The 19,256-nt window shown below is 47.6% G+C and overlaps 1 protein-coding gene across 2 annotated transcripts in view; it reads right to left on the reverse strand.

The window, feature by feature from the left end:
- arhgef39 (Rho guanine nucleotide exchange factor (GEF) 39) overlaps window positions 1-19,256 on the reverse strand; it is a 133,603-nt gene that overhangs the window by 37,043 nt on the left and 77,304 nt on the right. For both annotated transcript variants that reach the window (XR_011666768.1, XM_071331537.1), the window contains exon 7: window positions 11,950-12,078. Coding sequence is in view for 1 of the 2 variants with exons in the window: in XM_071331537.1 (XP_071187638.1) it covers window positions 11,950-12,078 (129 nt within the window). In the remaining variant the exon portion in view is untranslated. The remainder of the gene's footprint in view (window positions 1-11,949; window positions 12,079-19,256) is intronic.

A 19,256-nucleotide genomic window follows, 5' to 3' on the forward strand; every position in this document is an offset into this window, starting at 1 on the left:
GTGTGTGTGTGTGTGTGTGTGTGTGTGTGTGTAGGGAGGATAGCCGTGTGTGTGTGTGTGTGTGTGTGTGTGTGTGTGTACGGAGGATAGCCCTGTGTGTGTGTGTGTGTGTGTGTGTGTGTGTGTGTGTGTGTGTGTGTGTGTGTGTGTGTACGGAAGATAGCCCTGTGTGTGTGTGTGTGTGTGTGTGTGTGTGTGCGTGTGTGTGTGTACGGAGGATAGCCCTGTGTGTGTGTGTGTGTGTGTGTGTACGGAGGATAGCCCTGTGTGTGTGTGTGTGTGTGTGTAGGGAGGATAGCCCTGTGTGTGTGTGTGTGTGTGTGTGTGTGTGTGTGTGTGTGTGTGTGTGTGTGTGTGTAGGGAGGATAGCCGTGTGTGTGTGTGTGTGTGTGTGTAGGGAGGATAGCCGTGTGTGTGTGTGTGTGTGTGTGTAGGGAGGATAGCCGTGTGTGTGTGTGTGTGTGTGTGTGTGTGTGTGTGTGTGTGTGTGTGTGTGTGTGTGTAGGGAGGATAGCCGTGTGTGTGTGTGTGTGTGTGTGTGTGTGTGTAGGGAGGATAGCCGTGTGTGTGTGTGTGTGTGTGTGTGTGTGTGTGTGTGTGTGTGTGTGTGTGTGTGTGTGTGTGTGTGTGTGTGTGTGTGTAGGGAGGATAGCCGTGTGTGTGTGTGTGTAGGGAGGATAGCCGTGTGTGTGTGTGTACGGAGGATAGCCCTGTGTGTGTGTGTGTGTGTGTGTGTGTGTGCGTGTGTGTATGGAGGATAGCCCTGTGTGTGTGTGTGTGTGTGTGTGTGTGTGTGTGTGTGTGTGTGTGTGTGTGTGTGTGTGTGTGTGTGTACGGAGGATAGCCCTGTGTGTGTGTGTGTGTGTGTGTGTGTGTGTGTGTGTGTGTGTGTACGGAGGATAGCCCTGTGTGTGTGTGTGTGTGTGTGTGTGTGTGTGTGTGTGTAGGGAGGATAGCCCTGTGTGTGTGTGTGTGTGTAGGGAGGATAGCCGTGTGTGTGTGTGTGTGTGTGTAGGGAGGATAGCCGTGTGTGTGTGTGTGTGTGTGTGTGTGTGTGTGTGTGTAGGGAGGATAGCCCTGTGTGTGTGTGTGTGTGTGTGTGTGTGTGTGTGTGTGTGTGTGTGTGTGTGTGTACGGAGGATAGCCCTGTGTGTGTGTGTGTGTGTGTGTGTGTGTGTGATACGGAGGATAGCCCTGTGTGTGTGTGTGTGTGTGTGTGTGTGTGTGTGTGTGTGTGGAGGATAGCTCTGTGTGTGTGTGTGTGTGTGTGTGTGTGTGTGTGTGTGTGTGTGTAGGAAGGCCCAGGTGAAGAAGGTTGAACAACAAAGGACCAGGGTAGGGTGCCCCCTGCCGTGACCAGGGTGTTTCAGGTTAGGTACTGGATCGTTCCTGAGTTGTTTCAGGTCAGGTACTGGATCGTTCCTGAGTTGTTTCAGGTTAGGTACTGGATCGTTCCTGAGTTGTTTCAGGTCAGGTACTGGATCGTTCCTGAGTTGTTTCAGGTTAGGTACGGGATCGTTCCTGAGTTGTTTCAGGTTAGGTACGGGATCGTTCCTGAGTTGTTTCAGGTTAGGTACGGGATCGTTCCTGAGTTGTTTCAGGTTAGGTACTGGATCGTTCCTGAGTTGTTTCAGGTCAGGTACTGGATCGTTCCTGAGATGTTTCAGGTTAGGTACGGGATCGTTCCTGAGTTGTTTCAGGTTAGGTACGGGATCGTTCCTGAGTTGTTTCAGGTTAGGTACGGGATCGTTCCTGAGTTGTTTCAGGTTAGGTACGGGATCGTTCCTGAGTTGTTTCAGGTTAGGTACTGGATCGTTCCTGAGTTGTTTCAGGTTAGGTACGGGATCGTTCCTGAGTTGTTTCAGGTTAGGTACGGGATCGTTCCTGAGTTGTTTCAGGTTAGGTACGGGATCGTTCCTGAGTTGTTTCAGGTTAGGTACGGGATCGTTCCTGAGTTGTTTCAGGTTAGGTACTGGATCGTTCCTGAGTTGTTTCATCCACCTCTCCAGCCCCCACCTTCTCTACCCCCCCCTCTAACCCCGTCCAGCCAGACTGTCTGTGGTATCGATGTCTCATTGATTCCTCTCTTCTTAATTCTTATCTCACAATCAGCCTCCTTATCTTTTGCTGGACAACTCAATATGATCCAGGGGCTTCATCTCTCTCTGCCTGGCTACCACCTCATCTGATGGGCTACTCAATATGATCCAGGGGCTCCATCTCTCTCTGCTTGGCTACCACCTCATCTGATGGGCTACTCAATATGATCCAGGGGCTCCATCTCTCTCTGCCTGGCTACCACCTCATCTGATGGGCTACTCAATATGATCCAGGGGCTCCATCTCTCTCTGCCTGGCTACCACCTCATCTGATGGGCTACTCAATATGATCCAGGGGCTCCATCTCTCTCTGCCTGGCTACCACCTCATCTGATGGGCTACTCAATATGATCCAGGGGCTCCATCTCTCTCTGCTTGGCTACCACCTCATCTGATGGGCTACTCAATATGATCCAGGGGCTCCATCTCTCTCTGCCTGGCTACCACCTCATCTGATGGGCTACTCAATATGATCCAGGGGCTCCATCTCTCTCTGCCTGGCTACCACCTCATCTGATGGGCTACTCAATATGATCCAGGGGCTCCTCCATCTCTCTCTCTACCTCCTCCACCTCTGGTTAAACACTATGTAGGGGTGTAATTTAGGACACATCACTGGAGAAGCAGCTAGTCTTTCTGCTGGTCACAGTAGAAGTGCTGGGGAAGAAGGAGAGGCTTTGAGGGCTGGGGGGGGGGGGGGGGGGAGTGGGACTGTGAGGGAGGGGCTGAGACAGACTGGTGCTCGTCTTGATGTTAGTCAGGAAGGATTCAGACCTGATTGGCTGAAAGAGAGAGAAGAGGCTCAGTAGAGAGTTGAAAGGGGCCTGAGAACTACGGATGAGATGAACCTCCTCCTCCACACGAACAGAGAGATCTGCTGCTCACTAGCTATTCACAGCCATGATTAGGAGGGGAGAGAGGAGGAGGAGGAGGAAGAGATGACAGGAGGAGGACATTAGGAGGAGGAGAGGACAGGAGGGGAGAGAGGAAGAGGACGGAGGAAGAGACCTGCTGCTCACTAGCTATTCACAGCCATGCTTATGGCTGCCCCCCGAACACCCTTTGTGCTAAGTACACACACACACACATAAAAGACACAGAAGTGTCCATAGACACATACACGTTTGTGTGTGTGTGTGTCTGTTCATATACACACAGCTTCCTTTTCATGTGCCGGTCCACTAGATGAGTCTGTAATTGGTCCGTTGGGAGACAGGCAGGGTGAGGGAGGCACGAGGACAGGCAGGGTGAGGGAGGAGAGGACAGGCAGGGTGAGGGAGGAGAGGACAGGCAGGGTGAGGGAAGCACGAGGACAGGCAGGGTGAGGGAGGCACGAGGACAGGCAGGGTGAGGGAGGCACGAGGAGGACGTTTCTCTGTTGTTGCTTCTACATGTGGAACACTCCCTCGGGAGGAGAAGAGGAGCGGATAGGAGGGGAGAGGATAGGAGGGGAGAGGAGTAGGAGAGGACAGGATAGGAGGAGAAGAAATGGAGGAGACAGGAGGGGAGGAGAGAGGGGAGGACAGGAGGGGAGAGGAGGAGAGGTGGAGGAGAGAGGGGAGGACAGGAGTGAGGAGGAGAGGTGGAGGAGAGAGGGGAGGACAGGAGGAGAGAGGGGGGATAGGGGAGGACAGGAGGGGAGGAATAGAGGGGAGGACAGGAGGGGAGGAATAGAGGGGAGGGGAGGAATAGAGGGGAGGACAGGAGGGGGGAGGAGGAGAGGGGAGGACAGGAAGGGGGAGGAGGAGAGGGGAGGACAGGAGGAGGTGGGAGGACAGGAGGAGCGGGGAGGACAGGAGGGGAGAGGAGGAGGGGAGAGGAGGAGGGGAGGACAGGAGGGGAGAGGAGAGGAGGAGGGGAGGACAGGAGGGGAGGAGGAGGAGAGAGGGGAGGACAGGAGGAGGAGAGAGGGGAGGACGAGAGAGGGGAGGACAGGAGGAGGAGAGAGTGGAGGACAGGAGGAGGACAGGAGGAGGAGAGGGGAGGACAGGAGAGGGAGAGGAGGAGAGAGGTGAGGACAGGAGAGGGGAGGACAGGAGGGGGGAGGAATAGAGGGGAGGACAGGAGGGGAGAGGAGTGGAGAGGAGGAGAGGAGGAGGAGAGACAGGAGGAGGAGAGAGGGGAGGGGAGGACAGGAGGGGAGGAGAGAGGGGAGGACAGGAGGAGGAGAGGGGAGGACAGGAGAGGGAGAGGAGGAGAGAGGTGAGGACAGGAGAGGAGGTGGAGAAGAGGGACACCACTCCACAAGTAGAAAGAGAAATACATAAGAAAGGGGGAATGAAAAAGAGAGAATCCAGGAGAAAGGGAAGGCCCACTCGCTCCCGACCAATTAGGGCCAAGACTGGATCTGGTATTGGGTCCAATTAGCATGTTGAGATCTGATTAAAATATCCCTACAAAATCACAAATGTTATATTGATTTAAGTGATACATCTCTCCCTATTAAACTACCACTCTTCTCACCAAGTGCCCACAGCTGACACAGAGAGAGAGAGAGAGAGAGAGAGAGAGAGACAGAGAGATAGAGGTAAAGAGAGCGGTAGAGAAGTAGCACAAGAGAGGAGAAAGGTAGAGAAGTAGAGAGAGAATAGCAGAGAAAGAGACAGGTACACAAACAAGTGTGCAGTTAAAAAAGGAATTCACTTCTTCCCACGGGGCCGTGGGGTGAGACAGGGATGCACTTCTTCCCACGGGGCCGTGGGGTGAGACAGGGATGCACTTCTTCCCACGGGACCGTGGGGTGAGACAGGGATGCACTTCTTCCCACGGGGCCGTGGGGTGAGACAGGGATGCACTTCTTCCCACGGGGCCGTGGGGTGAGACAGGGATGCACTTCTTCCCACGGGGCCGTGGGGTGAGACAGGGATGCACTTCTTCCCACGGGGCCGTGGGGTGAGACAGGGATGCACTTCTTCCCACGGGGCCGTGGGGTGAGACAGGGATGCACTTCTTCCCACGGGGCCGTGGGGTGAGACAGGGATGCACTTCTTCCCACGGGGCCGTGGGGTGAGACAGGGATGCACTTCTTCCCACGGGGCCGTGGGGTGAGACAGGGATGCACTTCTTCCCACGGGGCCGTGGGGTGAGACAGGGATGCACTTCTTCCCACGGGGCCGTGGGGTGAGACAGGGATGCACTTCTTCCCACGGGGCCGTGGGGTGAGACAGGGATGCACTTCTTCCCACGGGGCCGTGGGGTGAGACAGGGATGCACTTCTTCCCACGGGGCCGTGGGGTGAGACAGGGATGCACTTCTTCCCACGGGGCCGTGGGGTGAGACAGGGATGCACTTCTTCCCACGGGGCCGTGGGGTGAGACAGGGATGCACTTCTTCCCACGGGGCCGTGGGGTGAGACAGGGATGCACTTCTTCCCACGGGGCCGTGGGGTGAGACAGGGATGCACTTCTTCCCACGGGGCCGTGGGGTGAGACAGGGATGCACTTCTTCCCACGGGGCCGTGGGGTGAGACAGGGATGCACTTCTTCCCACGGGGCCGTGGGGTGAGACAGGGATGCACTTCTTCCCACGGGGCCGTGGGGTGAGACAGGGATGCACTTCTTCCCACGGGGCCGTGGGGTGAGACAGGGATGCACTTCTTCCCACGGGGCCGTGGGGTGAGACAGGGATGCACTTCTTCCCACGGGGCCGTGGGGTGAGACAGGGATGCACTTCTTCCCACGGGGCCGTGGGGTGAGACAGGGATGCACTTCTTCCCACGGGGCCGTGGGGTGAGACAGGGATGCACTTCTTCCCACGGGGCCGTGGGGTGAGACAGGGATGCACTTCTTCCCACGGGGCCGTGGGGTGAGACAGGGATGCACTTCTTCCCACGGGGCCGTGGGGTGAGACAGGGATTCACTTCTTCCCACGGGGCCGTGGGGTGAGACAGGGATGCACTTCTTCCCACGGGGCCGTGGGGTGAGACAGGGATTCAGTTTGAGCATCACCCTCTTCTATATACAGGGGGGAGAACAAGTATTTGATACACTGCCGATTTTGCAGGTTTTCCTACTTACAAAGCATGTAGAGGTCTGTAATTTTTATCATAGGTACACTTCAACTGTGAGAGACGGAATCTAAAACAAAAATCCAGAAAATCACATTGTATGATTTTTAAGTAATTAATTTGCATTTTATTGCAAGACATAAGTATTTGATCACCTTCCAACCAGTAAGAATTCCGGCTCTCACAAACCTGTTAGTTTTTCTTTAAGAAGCCCTCCTGTTCTCCACTCATTACCTGTATTAACTGCACCTGTTTGAACTCGTTACCTGTATAAAAGACACCTGTCCACACGCTCAATCAAACAGACTCCAACCTCTCCACAATGGCCAAGACCAGAGAGCTGTGTAAGGACATCAGGGATAAAATTGTAGACCTGCACAAGGCTGGGATGGGCTACAGGACAATAGGCAAGCAGCTTGGTGAGAAGGCAACAACTGTTGGCGCAATTATTAGAAAATGGAAGAAGTTCAAGATGACGGTCAATCACCCTCGGTCTGGGGCTCCATGCAAGATATCACCTCGTGGGGCATCAATGATCATGAGGAAGGTGAGGGATCAGCCCAGAACTACACGGCAGGACCTGGTCAATGACCTGAAGAGAGCTGGGACCACAGTCTCAAAGAAAACCATTAGTAACACACTACGCCGTCATGGATTAAAATCCTGCAGCGCACGCAAGGTCCCCCTGCTCAAGCCAGCGCATGTCCAGGCCCGTCTGAAGTTTGCCAATGACCATCTGGATGATCCAGAGGAGGAATGGGAGAAGATCATGTGGTCTGATGAGACAAAAATATAACTTTTTGGTCTAAACTCCACTCGCTGTGTTTGGAGGAAGAAGAAGGATGAGTACAACCCCAAGAACCCATCCCAAACGTGAAGCATGGAGGTGGAAACATCATTCTTTGGGGCTGCTTTTCTGCAAAGGGGACAGGACGACTGCACCGTATTGAGGGGAGGATGGATGGGGCCATGTATCGCGAGATCTTGGCCAACAACCTCCTTCCCTCAGTAAGAGCATTGAAGATGGGTCGTGGCTGGGTCTTCCAGCATGACAACGACCCGAAACACACAGCCAGGGCAACTAAGGAGTGGCTCCGTAAGAAGCATCTCAAGGTCCTGGAGTGGTCTAGCCAGTCTCCAGACCTGAATCCAATAGAAAATCTTTGGAGGGAGCTGAAATTCCGTATTGCCCAGCGACAGCCCCGAAACCTGAAGGATCTGGAGAAGGTCTGTATGGAGGAGTGGGCCAAAATCCCTGCTGCAGTGTGTGCAAACCTGGTCAAGAACTACAGGAAACGTATGATCTCTGTAATTGCAAAAAAAGGTTTCTGTACCAAATATTAAGTTCTGCTTTTCTGATGTATCAAATACTTATGTCATGCAATAAAATGCAAAGGAATTACTTAAAAATCATACAATGTGATTTTCTGGATTTTTGTTTTAGATTCCGTCTCTCACAGTTGAAGTGTACCTATGATAAAAATTACAGACCTCTACATGCTTTGTAAGTAGGAAAACCTGCAAAATCGGCAGTGTATCAAATACTTGTTCTCCCCACTGTACATCATTTGACTTGTTTCTACGACCTGTAACGGAACTTTTTTGAGTTTTTGTCTGGAGGAAGTTCTCGTGCCTCATGAAGATGGATTACTGGGCTGAACATGCTAACAACAAGTGGCTAAATGATGGGCTTTATGGAACTTTATGGAACAAATCAGTCATTTATTGTCGAACTGGGAATCCTGGGAGTGCCTTCTGATGAAGATGATCAAAGGTAAGTTAATATTTATAGTGTTTTTTGTAGCTTCTGTTGACGCCAAAATGGCGGCTATTTTTTTGGCTATTTTGGGTTCTGAGTGCCGTTCTCAGATTATTATTTTTTCCGGAAAGTTTTTTTGAAATCTGACACAGCGGTTGCATAGAGGATAAGTTTATCTTTAATTCTGTGAATAACACTTGCATCTTTTATCAATGTTTATTATGAGTATTTCTGCAAAATCACCGGATGTTTTGGAATCAAAACGTTACTGCACGTAACGCGCCAATGTAAACTGAGATTCTTTTATATAAATATGCACATTATCGAACAAAACATGTTCTATGAGTGTCATCTGATGAAGATCATCAAAGGTTAGTGATTAATTCTATCTTTATTTCTGCTTTTTGTGACTCCTATCGTTGGCCGAAAAAATGGCTGTGTGTTTTTGTGACTTGGCTCTGACCTAACATAATCATATGTTGTGCTTTCGCTGTAAATCATTTTTGAAATCGGACACCATGGGTAGATTAACAAGATGTTTATCTTTCATTTGCTGTATTGGACTTGTTAATGTGTGAAAGTTCTATATTAAAAATAAAAATAAATGAATTTCGCGGGCTGCCTTTTCAGCGAAATGTTGTCGGTGTTCCGCTAGCAGAACCCCTGCCCTAGAAAGGTTAACGTTGCATATGAAATATGAAAGAATGATGAAAGTATTTTTGTTAAGATATGAATGTGATGTTAGGAGGTATAAGAGAAATCTATCTCCTACGAACTGTTCAAAGTTAGTAGCCACGCCCCGAGTGAGGTCAGAGAGCGTGTCAGACTGATGGAACTGACTCCTTTTCACCACAAAGGCATGGGAGAGAAATAAACCTTCAGACCAGGAAACGTGAGGCGGGAGCTACACGTTTGAACTGGTTGGAACTTTGAAACCTCAACACGAGGTGAAGAAATAAACCCACCTTCCTTTAGACCACAAAGACGGCGAGCTGCAGCTCATGTCCAAAGTGGTCAGACTCCTGAACACCGACACGAGGCGGAAAACAAACTCCCCTCTAAGACAATCATCGGTACAGCTGATTAGCGGTCTCGAGTCAAATATCTAGAAAAAGCGAATCTATGTGAGACTATCCTACTACGCTCATCACCAATGAGAACCGTCAACACGGCTGGCTAGCTATCTTCCTGACTGAACAACAGTAGAAGACGGGACAATCAGAACCACACAAGCGTCCTGCTGAAAGGCCAACAACTTTCCTAAGGAAGGCTGGTTCCGACAGATCAACGTCGAACAAAGGCATTCACGCGTAAATACATCCACGATTTATTTTTCCAAAACAGGCGGCGGTTCGTGTGCAAACGATATGATTAATGTGAGAATAGTTCTGAAATGTATCAACGATAAGTGTATTTTTCTGTCTCTCTCTCTCTCCCCCCTCTCCATGTCGATGTGTACAAGCCGCCATATTTTGTCAATCCACTAGGGACCTTTGTCTCATGTAAAGGGTGTATGTTTATTCTGTGTTATTATTTAGTTAGCAAATAATTTAACCAATGTGTGTAGTACTGAATCATAAGTAAGGCTGGGGTTTCTGCAGATCCAAGGTTACGATATGAGGTAATGATTAATCAGACGACTGGTCAGAATGATGATATGAGGTAATGATTAATCAGATGACTGGTCAGAATGATGATATGAGGTAATGATTAATCAGATGACTGGTCAGAATGATGATATGAGGTAATGATTAATCAGACGACTGGTCAGAATGATGATATGAGGTAATGATTAATCAGACGACTGGTCAGAATGATGATATGAGGTAATGATTAATCAGACGACTGGTCAGAATGATGATATGAGGTAATGATTAATCAGACGACTGGTCAGAATGATGATATGAGGTAATGATTAATCAGATGACTGGTCAGAATGATGATATGAGGTAATGATTAATCAGATGACTGGTCAGAATGATGATATGAGGTAATGATTAATCAGATGACTGGTCAGAATGATGATATGAGGTAATGATTAATCAGATGACTGGTCAGAATGATGATATGAGGTAATGATTAATCAGATGACTGGTCAGAATGATGATATGAGGTAATGATTAATCAGATGACTGGTCAGAATGATGATATGAGGTAATGATTAATCAGATGACTGGTCAGAATGATGATATGAGGTAATGATTAATCAGATGACTGGTCAGAATGATGATATGAGGTAATGATTAATCAGATGACTGGTCAGAATGATGATATGAGGTAATGATTAATCAGATGACTGGTCAGAATGATGATATGAGGTAATGATTAATCAGATGACTGGTCAGAATGATGATATGAGGTAATGATTAATCAGATGACTGGTCAGAATGATGATATGAGGTAATGATTAATCAGATGACTGGTCAGAATGATGATATGAGGTAATGATTAATCAGATGACTGGTCAGAATGATGATATGAGGTAATGATTAATCAGATGACTGGTCAGAATGATGATATGAGGTAATGATTAATCAGATGACTGGTCAGAATGATGATATGAGGTAATGATTAATCAGATGACTGGTCAGAATGATGATATGAGGTAATGATTAATCAGATGACTGGTCAGAATGATGATATGAGGTAATGATTAATCAGATGACTGGTCAGAATGATGATATGAGGTAATGATTAATCAGATGACTGGTCAGAATGATGATGATGAGTTAATGATTAATCAGATGACTGGTCAGAATGATGATGATGAGTTAATGATTAATCAGATGACTGGTCAGAATGATGATATGAGGTAATGATTAATCAGATGACTGGTCAGAATGATGATATGAGGTAATGATTAATCAGATGACTGGTCAGAATGATGATATGAGGTAATGATTAATCAGATGACTGGTCAGAATGATGATATGAGGTAATGATTAATCAGATGACTGGTCAGAATGATGATATGAGTTAATGATTAATCAGATGACTGGTCAGAATGATGATATGAGGTAATGATTAATCAGATGACTGGTCAGAATGATGATATGAGGTAATGATTAATCAGATGACTGGTCAGAATGATGATATGAGGTAATGATTAATCAGATGACTGTTTATCAATGATATATAGATATATCTTCTAGAGTTTAATTCTGGAGATGGTAACTCTTCCGTGGTGCCTCAAATCCTAATGAATTAACTGTTATGATTAATTTAAAATAGGGTAACAATTAAACATATTTAGCTGATTAAATGAATAACAGTCATCAGATTAATGAAAGTAAAGTCACGACAGCAATAAAGCACTTTGAATTGAAAGAGAGAGAGAGGGGTAGAGAGTGAGAGGGGTAGAGAGTGAGAGGGGTAGCGCTTGAGAGGGGTAGAGCGTGAGAGGGGTAGAGAGTGAGAGGGGTAGAGAGTGAGAGGGGTAGAGAGTGAGAGGGGTAGAGAGTGAGAGGGGTAGAGCGTGAGAGGGGTAGAGCGTGAGAGGGGTAGAGCGTGAGAGGGGTAGAGCGTGAGAGGGGTAGAGCGTGAGAGGGGTAGAGCGTGAGAGGGGTAGAGCGTGAGAGGGGTAGAGCGTGAGAGGGGTAGCGCGTGAGAGGGGTAGCGCGTGAGAGGGGTAGCGCGTGAGAGGGGTAGCGCGTGAAAGGGGTAGCGCGTGAAAGGGGTAGCGCGTGAAAGGGGTAGCGCGTGAGAGGGGTAGCGCGAGTGTGTAAGAGTAAGAGAGAGAGGAATGTAATCAGAATCAGAATCTACCACCTTGGTCTTTCTCTCCTTCAGCAGTTTAGAATCAGAACCAACCTGGATCTACCACCTTGGTCTTTCTCCCCTTCAGCAGTTTAGAATCAGAACCAACCTGGAGAAACCACCTTGGTCTTTCTCTCCTTCAGCAGTTTAGAATCAGAACCAACCTGGATCTACCACCGTGGTCTTTCTCTCCTTCAGCAGTTTAGAATCAGAACCAACCTGGATCTACCACCTTGGTCTTTCTCTCCTTCAGCAGTTTAGAATCAGAACCAACCTGGATCTACCACCTTGGTCTTTCTCTCCTTCAGCAGTTTAGAATCAGAACCAACCTGGAGATACCACCTTCGTCTTTCTCCCCTTCAGCAGTCTCTGCACCCGCCGAAGCTGCAGGTGGTTGTCATGGCTGCGGGCGTTGTCCTGGATACGCTGGGATACTTCAGAGACCAGCTTCACCGACCCTAAAGCATCATGGGTAGACAGATGAGGGGTTAGCTGCCAGAACGGACTACTGAAACACCCCGGAAGTAGTTACAGAGCCTTCAGAAAGTATTCATACCCCTTGACCTATTCCACATTGTGTTGTGTTACAGCCTGAATTCAATATAGATAGTGTTGCCACCCATCTACACACAATACCCCATGACTACAAAGGTAATTTTGGGGGGGGGGAGAAATTGTTGCAAATGTATTGAAAATGAAATAAGGAAATCTAATTTACATCAGTAAATCCTCAGTCAATACTTTGTAGAAGTACCTTTGGCAAAGATTACAGCTGTTTCTTTCTGGGTAAGTCACACCTGGATTCAGTCACACCTGGATTGCCTATAATTTTTAAAATTATTTTATTCTTCAAGCTCTGTCAAATAGGTTGTTGATCATTGCTAGACAACCATTTTCAGGTCTTGCCATAGATTTTCAAGTAGATTTAAGTCAAAACTGTAACTCGGCCACTCAGGAATATTCACTGTCTTCTACTCCAGAGTAGATTTGGTGTTTTATGGTTGTTGTCCTGCTGAAAGGTGACTTCATCTCCCCGTGTCTGGTGGAAAGCAGACTGAACCAGGTTTAAGGTTGACAGTGCTTAGTTCTGTTCTGATTCTTTAGTTTATCATGAAAAACTCCCCATTCCTTAACGATTACAACGCTTGAAAATATGGAGAGTGGTACTCAATGTGCTGCACGGGATTTACCCCCAAACATAACATTTTGGTATTCAGGACATTCATCCTGTCTGGGTCCGTTTACGTAACTTGACCTTAACAGGACACCTCTCCTCTCCTTATTGACCTTAACAGGACACCTCTCCTCTCCTTATTGACCTTAACAGGACACCTCTCCTCTCCTTATTGACCTTAACAGAACACCTCTCCTCTCCTTATTGACCTTAACAGGACACCTCACCTCTCCTTATTGACCTTAACAGGACACCTCTCCTCTCCTTATTGACCTTAACAGAACACCTCTCCTCTCCTTATTGACCTTAACAGGACACCTCACCTCTCCTTATTGACCTTAACAGGACACCTCTCCTCTCCTTATTGACCTTAACAGAACACCTCTCCTCTCCTTATTGACCTTAACAGAACACCTCTCCTCTCCTTATTGACCTTAACAGAACACCTCTCCTCTCCTTATTGACCTTAACAGAACACCTCTCCTCTCCTTATTGACCTTAACAGAACACCTCTCCTCTCCTTATTGACCTTAACAGGACACCTCTCCTCTCCTTATTGACCTTAACAGGACACCTCTCCTCTCCTTATTGACCTTAACAGGACACCTCTCCTCTCCTTATTGACCTTAACAGGACACCTCTTCTTATTGACCTTAACAGAACACCTCTCCTCTCCTTATTGACCTTAACAGAACATCTCTCCTCTCCTTATTGACCTTAACAGGACACCTCTCCTCTCCTTATTGACCTTAACAGAACACCTCACCTCTCCTTATTGACCTAAACAGAACACCTCTCCTCTCCTTATTGACCTTAACAGGACACCTCACCTCTCCTTATTGACCTTAACAGGACACCTCTCCTCTTCTTATTGACCTTAACAGGACACCTCTCCTCTCCTTATTGACCTTAACAGGACACCTCACCTCTCCTTATTGACCTTAACAGAACACCTCTCCTCTCCTTATTGACCTTAACAGGACACCTCACCTCTCCTTATTGACCTTAACAGGACACCTCTCCTCTTCTTATTGACCTTAACAGGACACCTCTCCTCTCCTTATTGACCTTAACAGGACACCTCACCTCTCCTTATTGACCTTAACAGGACACCTCTCCTCTCCTTATTGACCTTAACAGGACACCTCACCTCTCCTTATTGACCTTAACAGGACACCTCTCCTCTTCTTATTGACCTTAATAACAGGACACCTCTCCTCTCCTTATTGACCTTAACAGGACACCTCTCCTCTTCTTATTGACCTTAACAGGACACCTCTCCTCTCCTTATTGACCTTAACAGGACACCTCTCCTCTCCTTATTGACCTTAACAGGACACCTCTCCTCTCCTTATTGACCTTAACAGGACACCTCTCCTCTCCTTATTGACCTTAACAGAACACCTCTCCTCTCCTTATTGACCTTAACAGGACACCTCTCCTCTCCTTATTGACCTTAACAGGACACCTCTCCTCTCCTTATTGACCTTAACAGAACACCTCTCCTCTCCTTATTGACCTTAACAGGACACCTCTCCTCTCCTTATTGACCTTAACAGGACACCTCTCCTCTCCTTATTGACCTTAACAGAACACCTCTCCTCTCCTTATTGACCTTAACAGGACACCTCTCCTCTCCTTATTGACCTTAACAGGACACCTCTCCTCTCCTTATTGACCTTAACAGAACACCTCTCCTCTCCTTATTGACCTTAACAGGACACCTCTCCTCTCCTTATTGACCTTAACAGGACACCTCTCCTCTCCTTATTGACCTTAACAGAACACCTCTCCTCTCCTTATTGACCTTAACAGGACACCTCTCCTCTCCTTATTGACCTTAACAGGACACCTCTCCTCTCCTTATTGACCTTAACAGAACACCTCTCCTCTCCTTATTGACCTTAACAGAACACCTCTCCTCTCCTTATTGACCTTAACAGAACACCTCTCCTCTCCTTATTGACCTTAACAGAACACCTCTCCTCTCCTTATTGACCTTAACAGAACACCTCTCCTCTCCTTATTGACCTTAACAGGACACCTCTCCTCTCCTTATTGACCTTAACAGGACACCTCTCCTCTCCTTATTGACCTTAACAGAACACCTCTCCTCTCCTTATTGACCTTAACAGGACACCTCTTCTTATTGACCTTAACAGAACACCTCTCCTCTCCTTATTGACCTTAACAGAACATCTCTCCTCTCCTTATTGACCTTAACAGAACACCTCTCCTCTCCTTATTGACCTTAACAGGACACCTCTCCTCTCCATATTGACCTTAACAGAACACCTCACCTCTCCTTATTGACCTAAACAGAACACCTCTCCTCTCCTTATTGACCTTAACAGGACACCTCACCTCTCCTTATTGACCTTAACAGGACACCTCTCCTCTTCTTATTGACCTTAACAGGACACCTCTCCTCTCCTTATTGACCTTAACAGGACACCTCACCTCTCCTTATTGACCTTAACAGGACACCTCTCCTCTTCTTATTGACCTTAACAGGACACCTCACCTCTCCTTATTGACCTTAACAGGACACCTCACCTCTCCTTATTGACCTTAACAGGACACCTCTCCTCTTCTTATTGACCTTAACAGGACACCTCTCCTCTCCTTATTGACCTTAACAGGACACCTCACCTCTCCTTATTGACCTTAACAGGACACCTCTCCTCTCCTTATTGACCTTAACAGGACACCTCACCTCTCCTTATTGACCTTAACAGGACACCTCTCCTCTTCTTATTGACCTTAACAGGACACCTCACCTCTCCTTATTGACCTTAACAGGACACCTCTCCTCTTCTTATTGACCTTAACAGGACACCTCACCTCTCCTTATTGACCTTAACAGGACACCTCACCTCTCCTTATTGACCTTAACAGGACACCTCTCCTCTTCTTATTGACCTTAACAGAACACCTCTCCTCTCCTTATTGACCTTAACAGGACACCTCTCCTCTCCATATTGACCTTAACAGGACACCTCTCCTCTCCTTATTGACCTTAACAGAACACCTCTCCTCTCCTTATTGACCTTAACAGAACACCTCTCCTCTCCTTATTGACCTTAACAGAACACCTCTCCTCTCCTTATTGACCTTAACAGGACACCTCTCCTCTCCTTATTGACCTTAACAGGACACCTCTCCTCTTCTTATTGACCTTAACAGGACACCTCACCTCTCCATATTGACCTTAACAGGACACACCTCTCCTCTCCTTATTGACCTTAACAGGACACCTCTCCTCTCCATATTGACCTTAACAGGACACCTCTCCTCTCCTTATTGACCTTAACAGGACACCTCTCCTCTTCTTATTGACCTTAACAGGACACCTCTCCTCTCCTTATTGACCTTAACAGAACACCTCTCCTCTCCTTATTGACCTTAACAGGACACCTCACCTCTCCTTATTGACCTTAACAGAACATCTCTCCTCTCCTTATTGACCTTAAAAGGACACCTCACCTCTCCTTATTGACCTTAACAGAACACCTCACCTCTCCTTATTGACCTTAACAGGACACCTCTCCTCTCCTTAATGACCTTAACAGGACACCTCACCTCTCCTTATTGACCTTAACAGAACACCTCTCCTCTCCTTATTGACCTTAACAGAACACCTCTCCTCTCCTTATTGACCTTAACAGGACACCTCTCCTTATTGACCTTAACAGAACACCTCTCCTCTCCTTATTGACCTTAACAGGACACCTCTCCTCTCCTTAATGACCTTAACAGGACACCTCACCTCTCCTTATTGACCTTAACAGAACACCTCTCCTCTCCTTATTGACCTTAACAGAACACCTCTCCTCTCCTTATTGACCTTAACAGGACACCTCTCCTCTCCTTATTGACCTTAACAGGACACCTCACCTCTCCTTATTGACCTTAACAGGACACCTCACCTCTCCTTATTGACCTTAACAGAACACCTCTCCTCTCCTTATTGACCTTAACAGAACATCTCTCCTCTCCTTATTGACCTTAACAGGACACCTCTCCTCTCCTTATTGACCTTAACAGGACACCTCACCTCTCCTTATTGACCTTAACAGGACACCTCTCCTCTCCTTATTGACCTTAACAGGACACCTCACCTCTCCTTATTGACCTTAACAGAACACCTCTCCTCTCCTTATTGACCTTAACAGGACACCTCTCCTCTCCTTATTGACCTTAACAGGACACCTCTCCTCTCCTTAATGACCTTAACAGGACACCTCACCTCTCCTTATTGACCTTAACAGAACACCTCTCCTCTCCTTATTGACCTTAACAGAACACCTCTCCTCTCCTTATTGACCTTAACAGGACACCTCTCCTCTCCTTATTGACCTTAACAGAACACCTCTCCTCTCCTTATTGACCTTAACAGAACACCTCTCCTCTCCTTATTGACCTTAACAGAACACCTCTCCTCTCCTTATTGACCTTAACAGGACACCTCACCTCTCCTTATTGACCTTAACAGAACACCTCTCCTCTCCTTATTGACCTTAACAGGACACCTCACCTCTCCTTATTGACCTTAACAGAACACCTCTCCTCTCCTTATTGACCTTAACAGGACACCTCTCCTCTCCTTATTGACCTTAACAGGACACCTCTCCTTATTGACCTTAACAGAACACCTCACCTCTCCTTATTGACCTTAACAGGACACCTCTCCTCTCCTTAATGACCTTAACAGGACACCTCACCTCTCCTTATTGACCTTAACAGAACATCTCTCCTCTCCTTATTGACCTTAACAGGACACCTCTCCTTATTGACCTTAACAGGACACCTCTCCTCTCCTTAATGACCTTAACAGAACACCTCTCCTCTCCTTAATGACCTTAACAGAACACCTCTCCTCTCCTTATTGACCTTAACAGGACACCTCTCCTCTCCTTATTGACCTTAACAGGACACCTCACCTCTCCTTATTGACCTTAACAGAACACCTCTCCTCTCCTTATTGACCTTAACAGGACACCTCTCCTCTCCTTATTGACCTTAACAGGACACCTCACCTCTCCTTATTGACCTTAACAGGACACCTCACCTCTCCTTATTGACCTTAACAGGACACCTCTCCTCTCCTTATTGACCTTAACAGAACATCTCTCCTCTCCTTAATGACCTTAACAGGACACCTCACCTCTCCTTATTGACCTTAACAGGACACCTCTCCTTATTGACCTTAACAGGACACCTCTCCTCTCCTTATTGACCTTAACAGGACACCTCTCCTTATTGACCTTAACAGGACACCTCTCCTCTCCTTAATGACCTTAACAGGACACCTCACCTCTCCTTATTGACCTTAACAGAACACCTCTCCTCTCCTTATTGACCTTAACAGGACACCTCTCCTCTCCTTATTGACCTTAACAGGACACCTCACCTCTCCTTATTGACCTTAACAGAACATCTCTCCTCTCCTTATTGACCTTAACAGGACACCTCTCCTTATTGACCTTAACAGAACACCTCTCCTCTCCTTATTGACCTTAACAGGACACCTCTCCTCTCCATATTGACCTTAACAGGACACCTCTCCTCTCCTTAATGACCTTAACAGGACACCTCACCTCTCCTTATTGACCTTAACAGGACACCTCTCCTCTCCATATTGACCTTAACAGGACACCTCTCCTCTCCTTATTGACCTTAACAGGACACCTCTCCTCTCCTTATTGACCTTAACAGGACACCTCACCTCTCCTTATTGACCTTAACAGAACACCTCTCCTCTCCTTATTGACCTTAACAGGACACCTCACCTCTCCTTATTGACCTTAACAGAACACCTCTCCTCTCCTTATTGACCTTAACAGGACACCTCACCTCTCCTTATTGACCTTAACAGAACACCTCTCCTCTTCTTATTGACCTTAACAGGACACCTCTCCTCTCCTTAATGACCTTAACAGGACACCTCTCCTTATTGACCTTAACAGAACACCTCTCCTCTCCTTATTGACCTTAACAGGACACCTCTCCTTATTGACCTTAACAGAACACCACTTCCTTCACCAGTTATTCCCCGGTGGTACTGCCTTGTAGAACTGGTCTGGTTCAGTAGCCTGGGTCGTTGGGTTTACAGCTAAGGGTTTAGGGTTAGCCAACAAGCTCTGTGAGAAACTGAACCCGAAACGAAGCAGGCCGATCAACTAGACCAGGGATCACCAACTAGATTCAGCCGTGGGTCATTCCCATATGATCACATACAGGGCCATCATAAACCCCCAAAACCTGAGGGGGGTAACACAGTACGTGTGGATGGCTGGTGGGGGTTGGGAGGGGGGGACAAAGTACGTGTGGATGGCTGGTGGGGGTTGGGAGGGGGGGACAAAGTACGTGTGGATGGCTGGTGGGGGTTGGGAGGGGGGGACAAAGTACGTGTGGATGGCTGGTGGGGGTCAACACAGTACGTGTGGATGGCTAACTTTA

The sequence above is a fragment of the Salvelinus alpinus genome, chromosome 11, assembly GCF_045679555.1.
Source record: "Salvelinus alpinus chromosome 11, SLU_Salpinus.1, whole genome shotgun sequence".
NCBI lineage: Eukaryota > Metazoa > Chordata > Actinopteri > Salmoniformes > Salmonidae > Salvelinus > Salvelinus alpinus.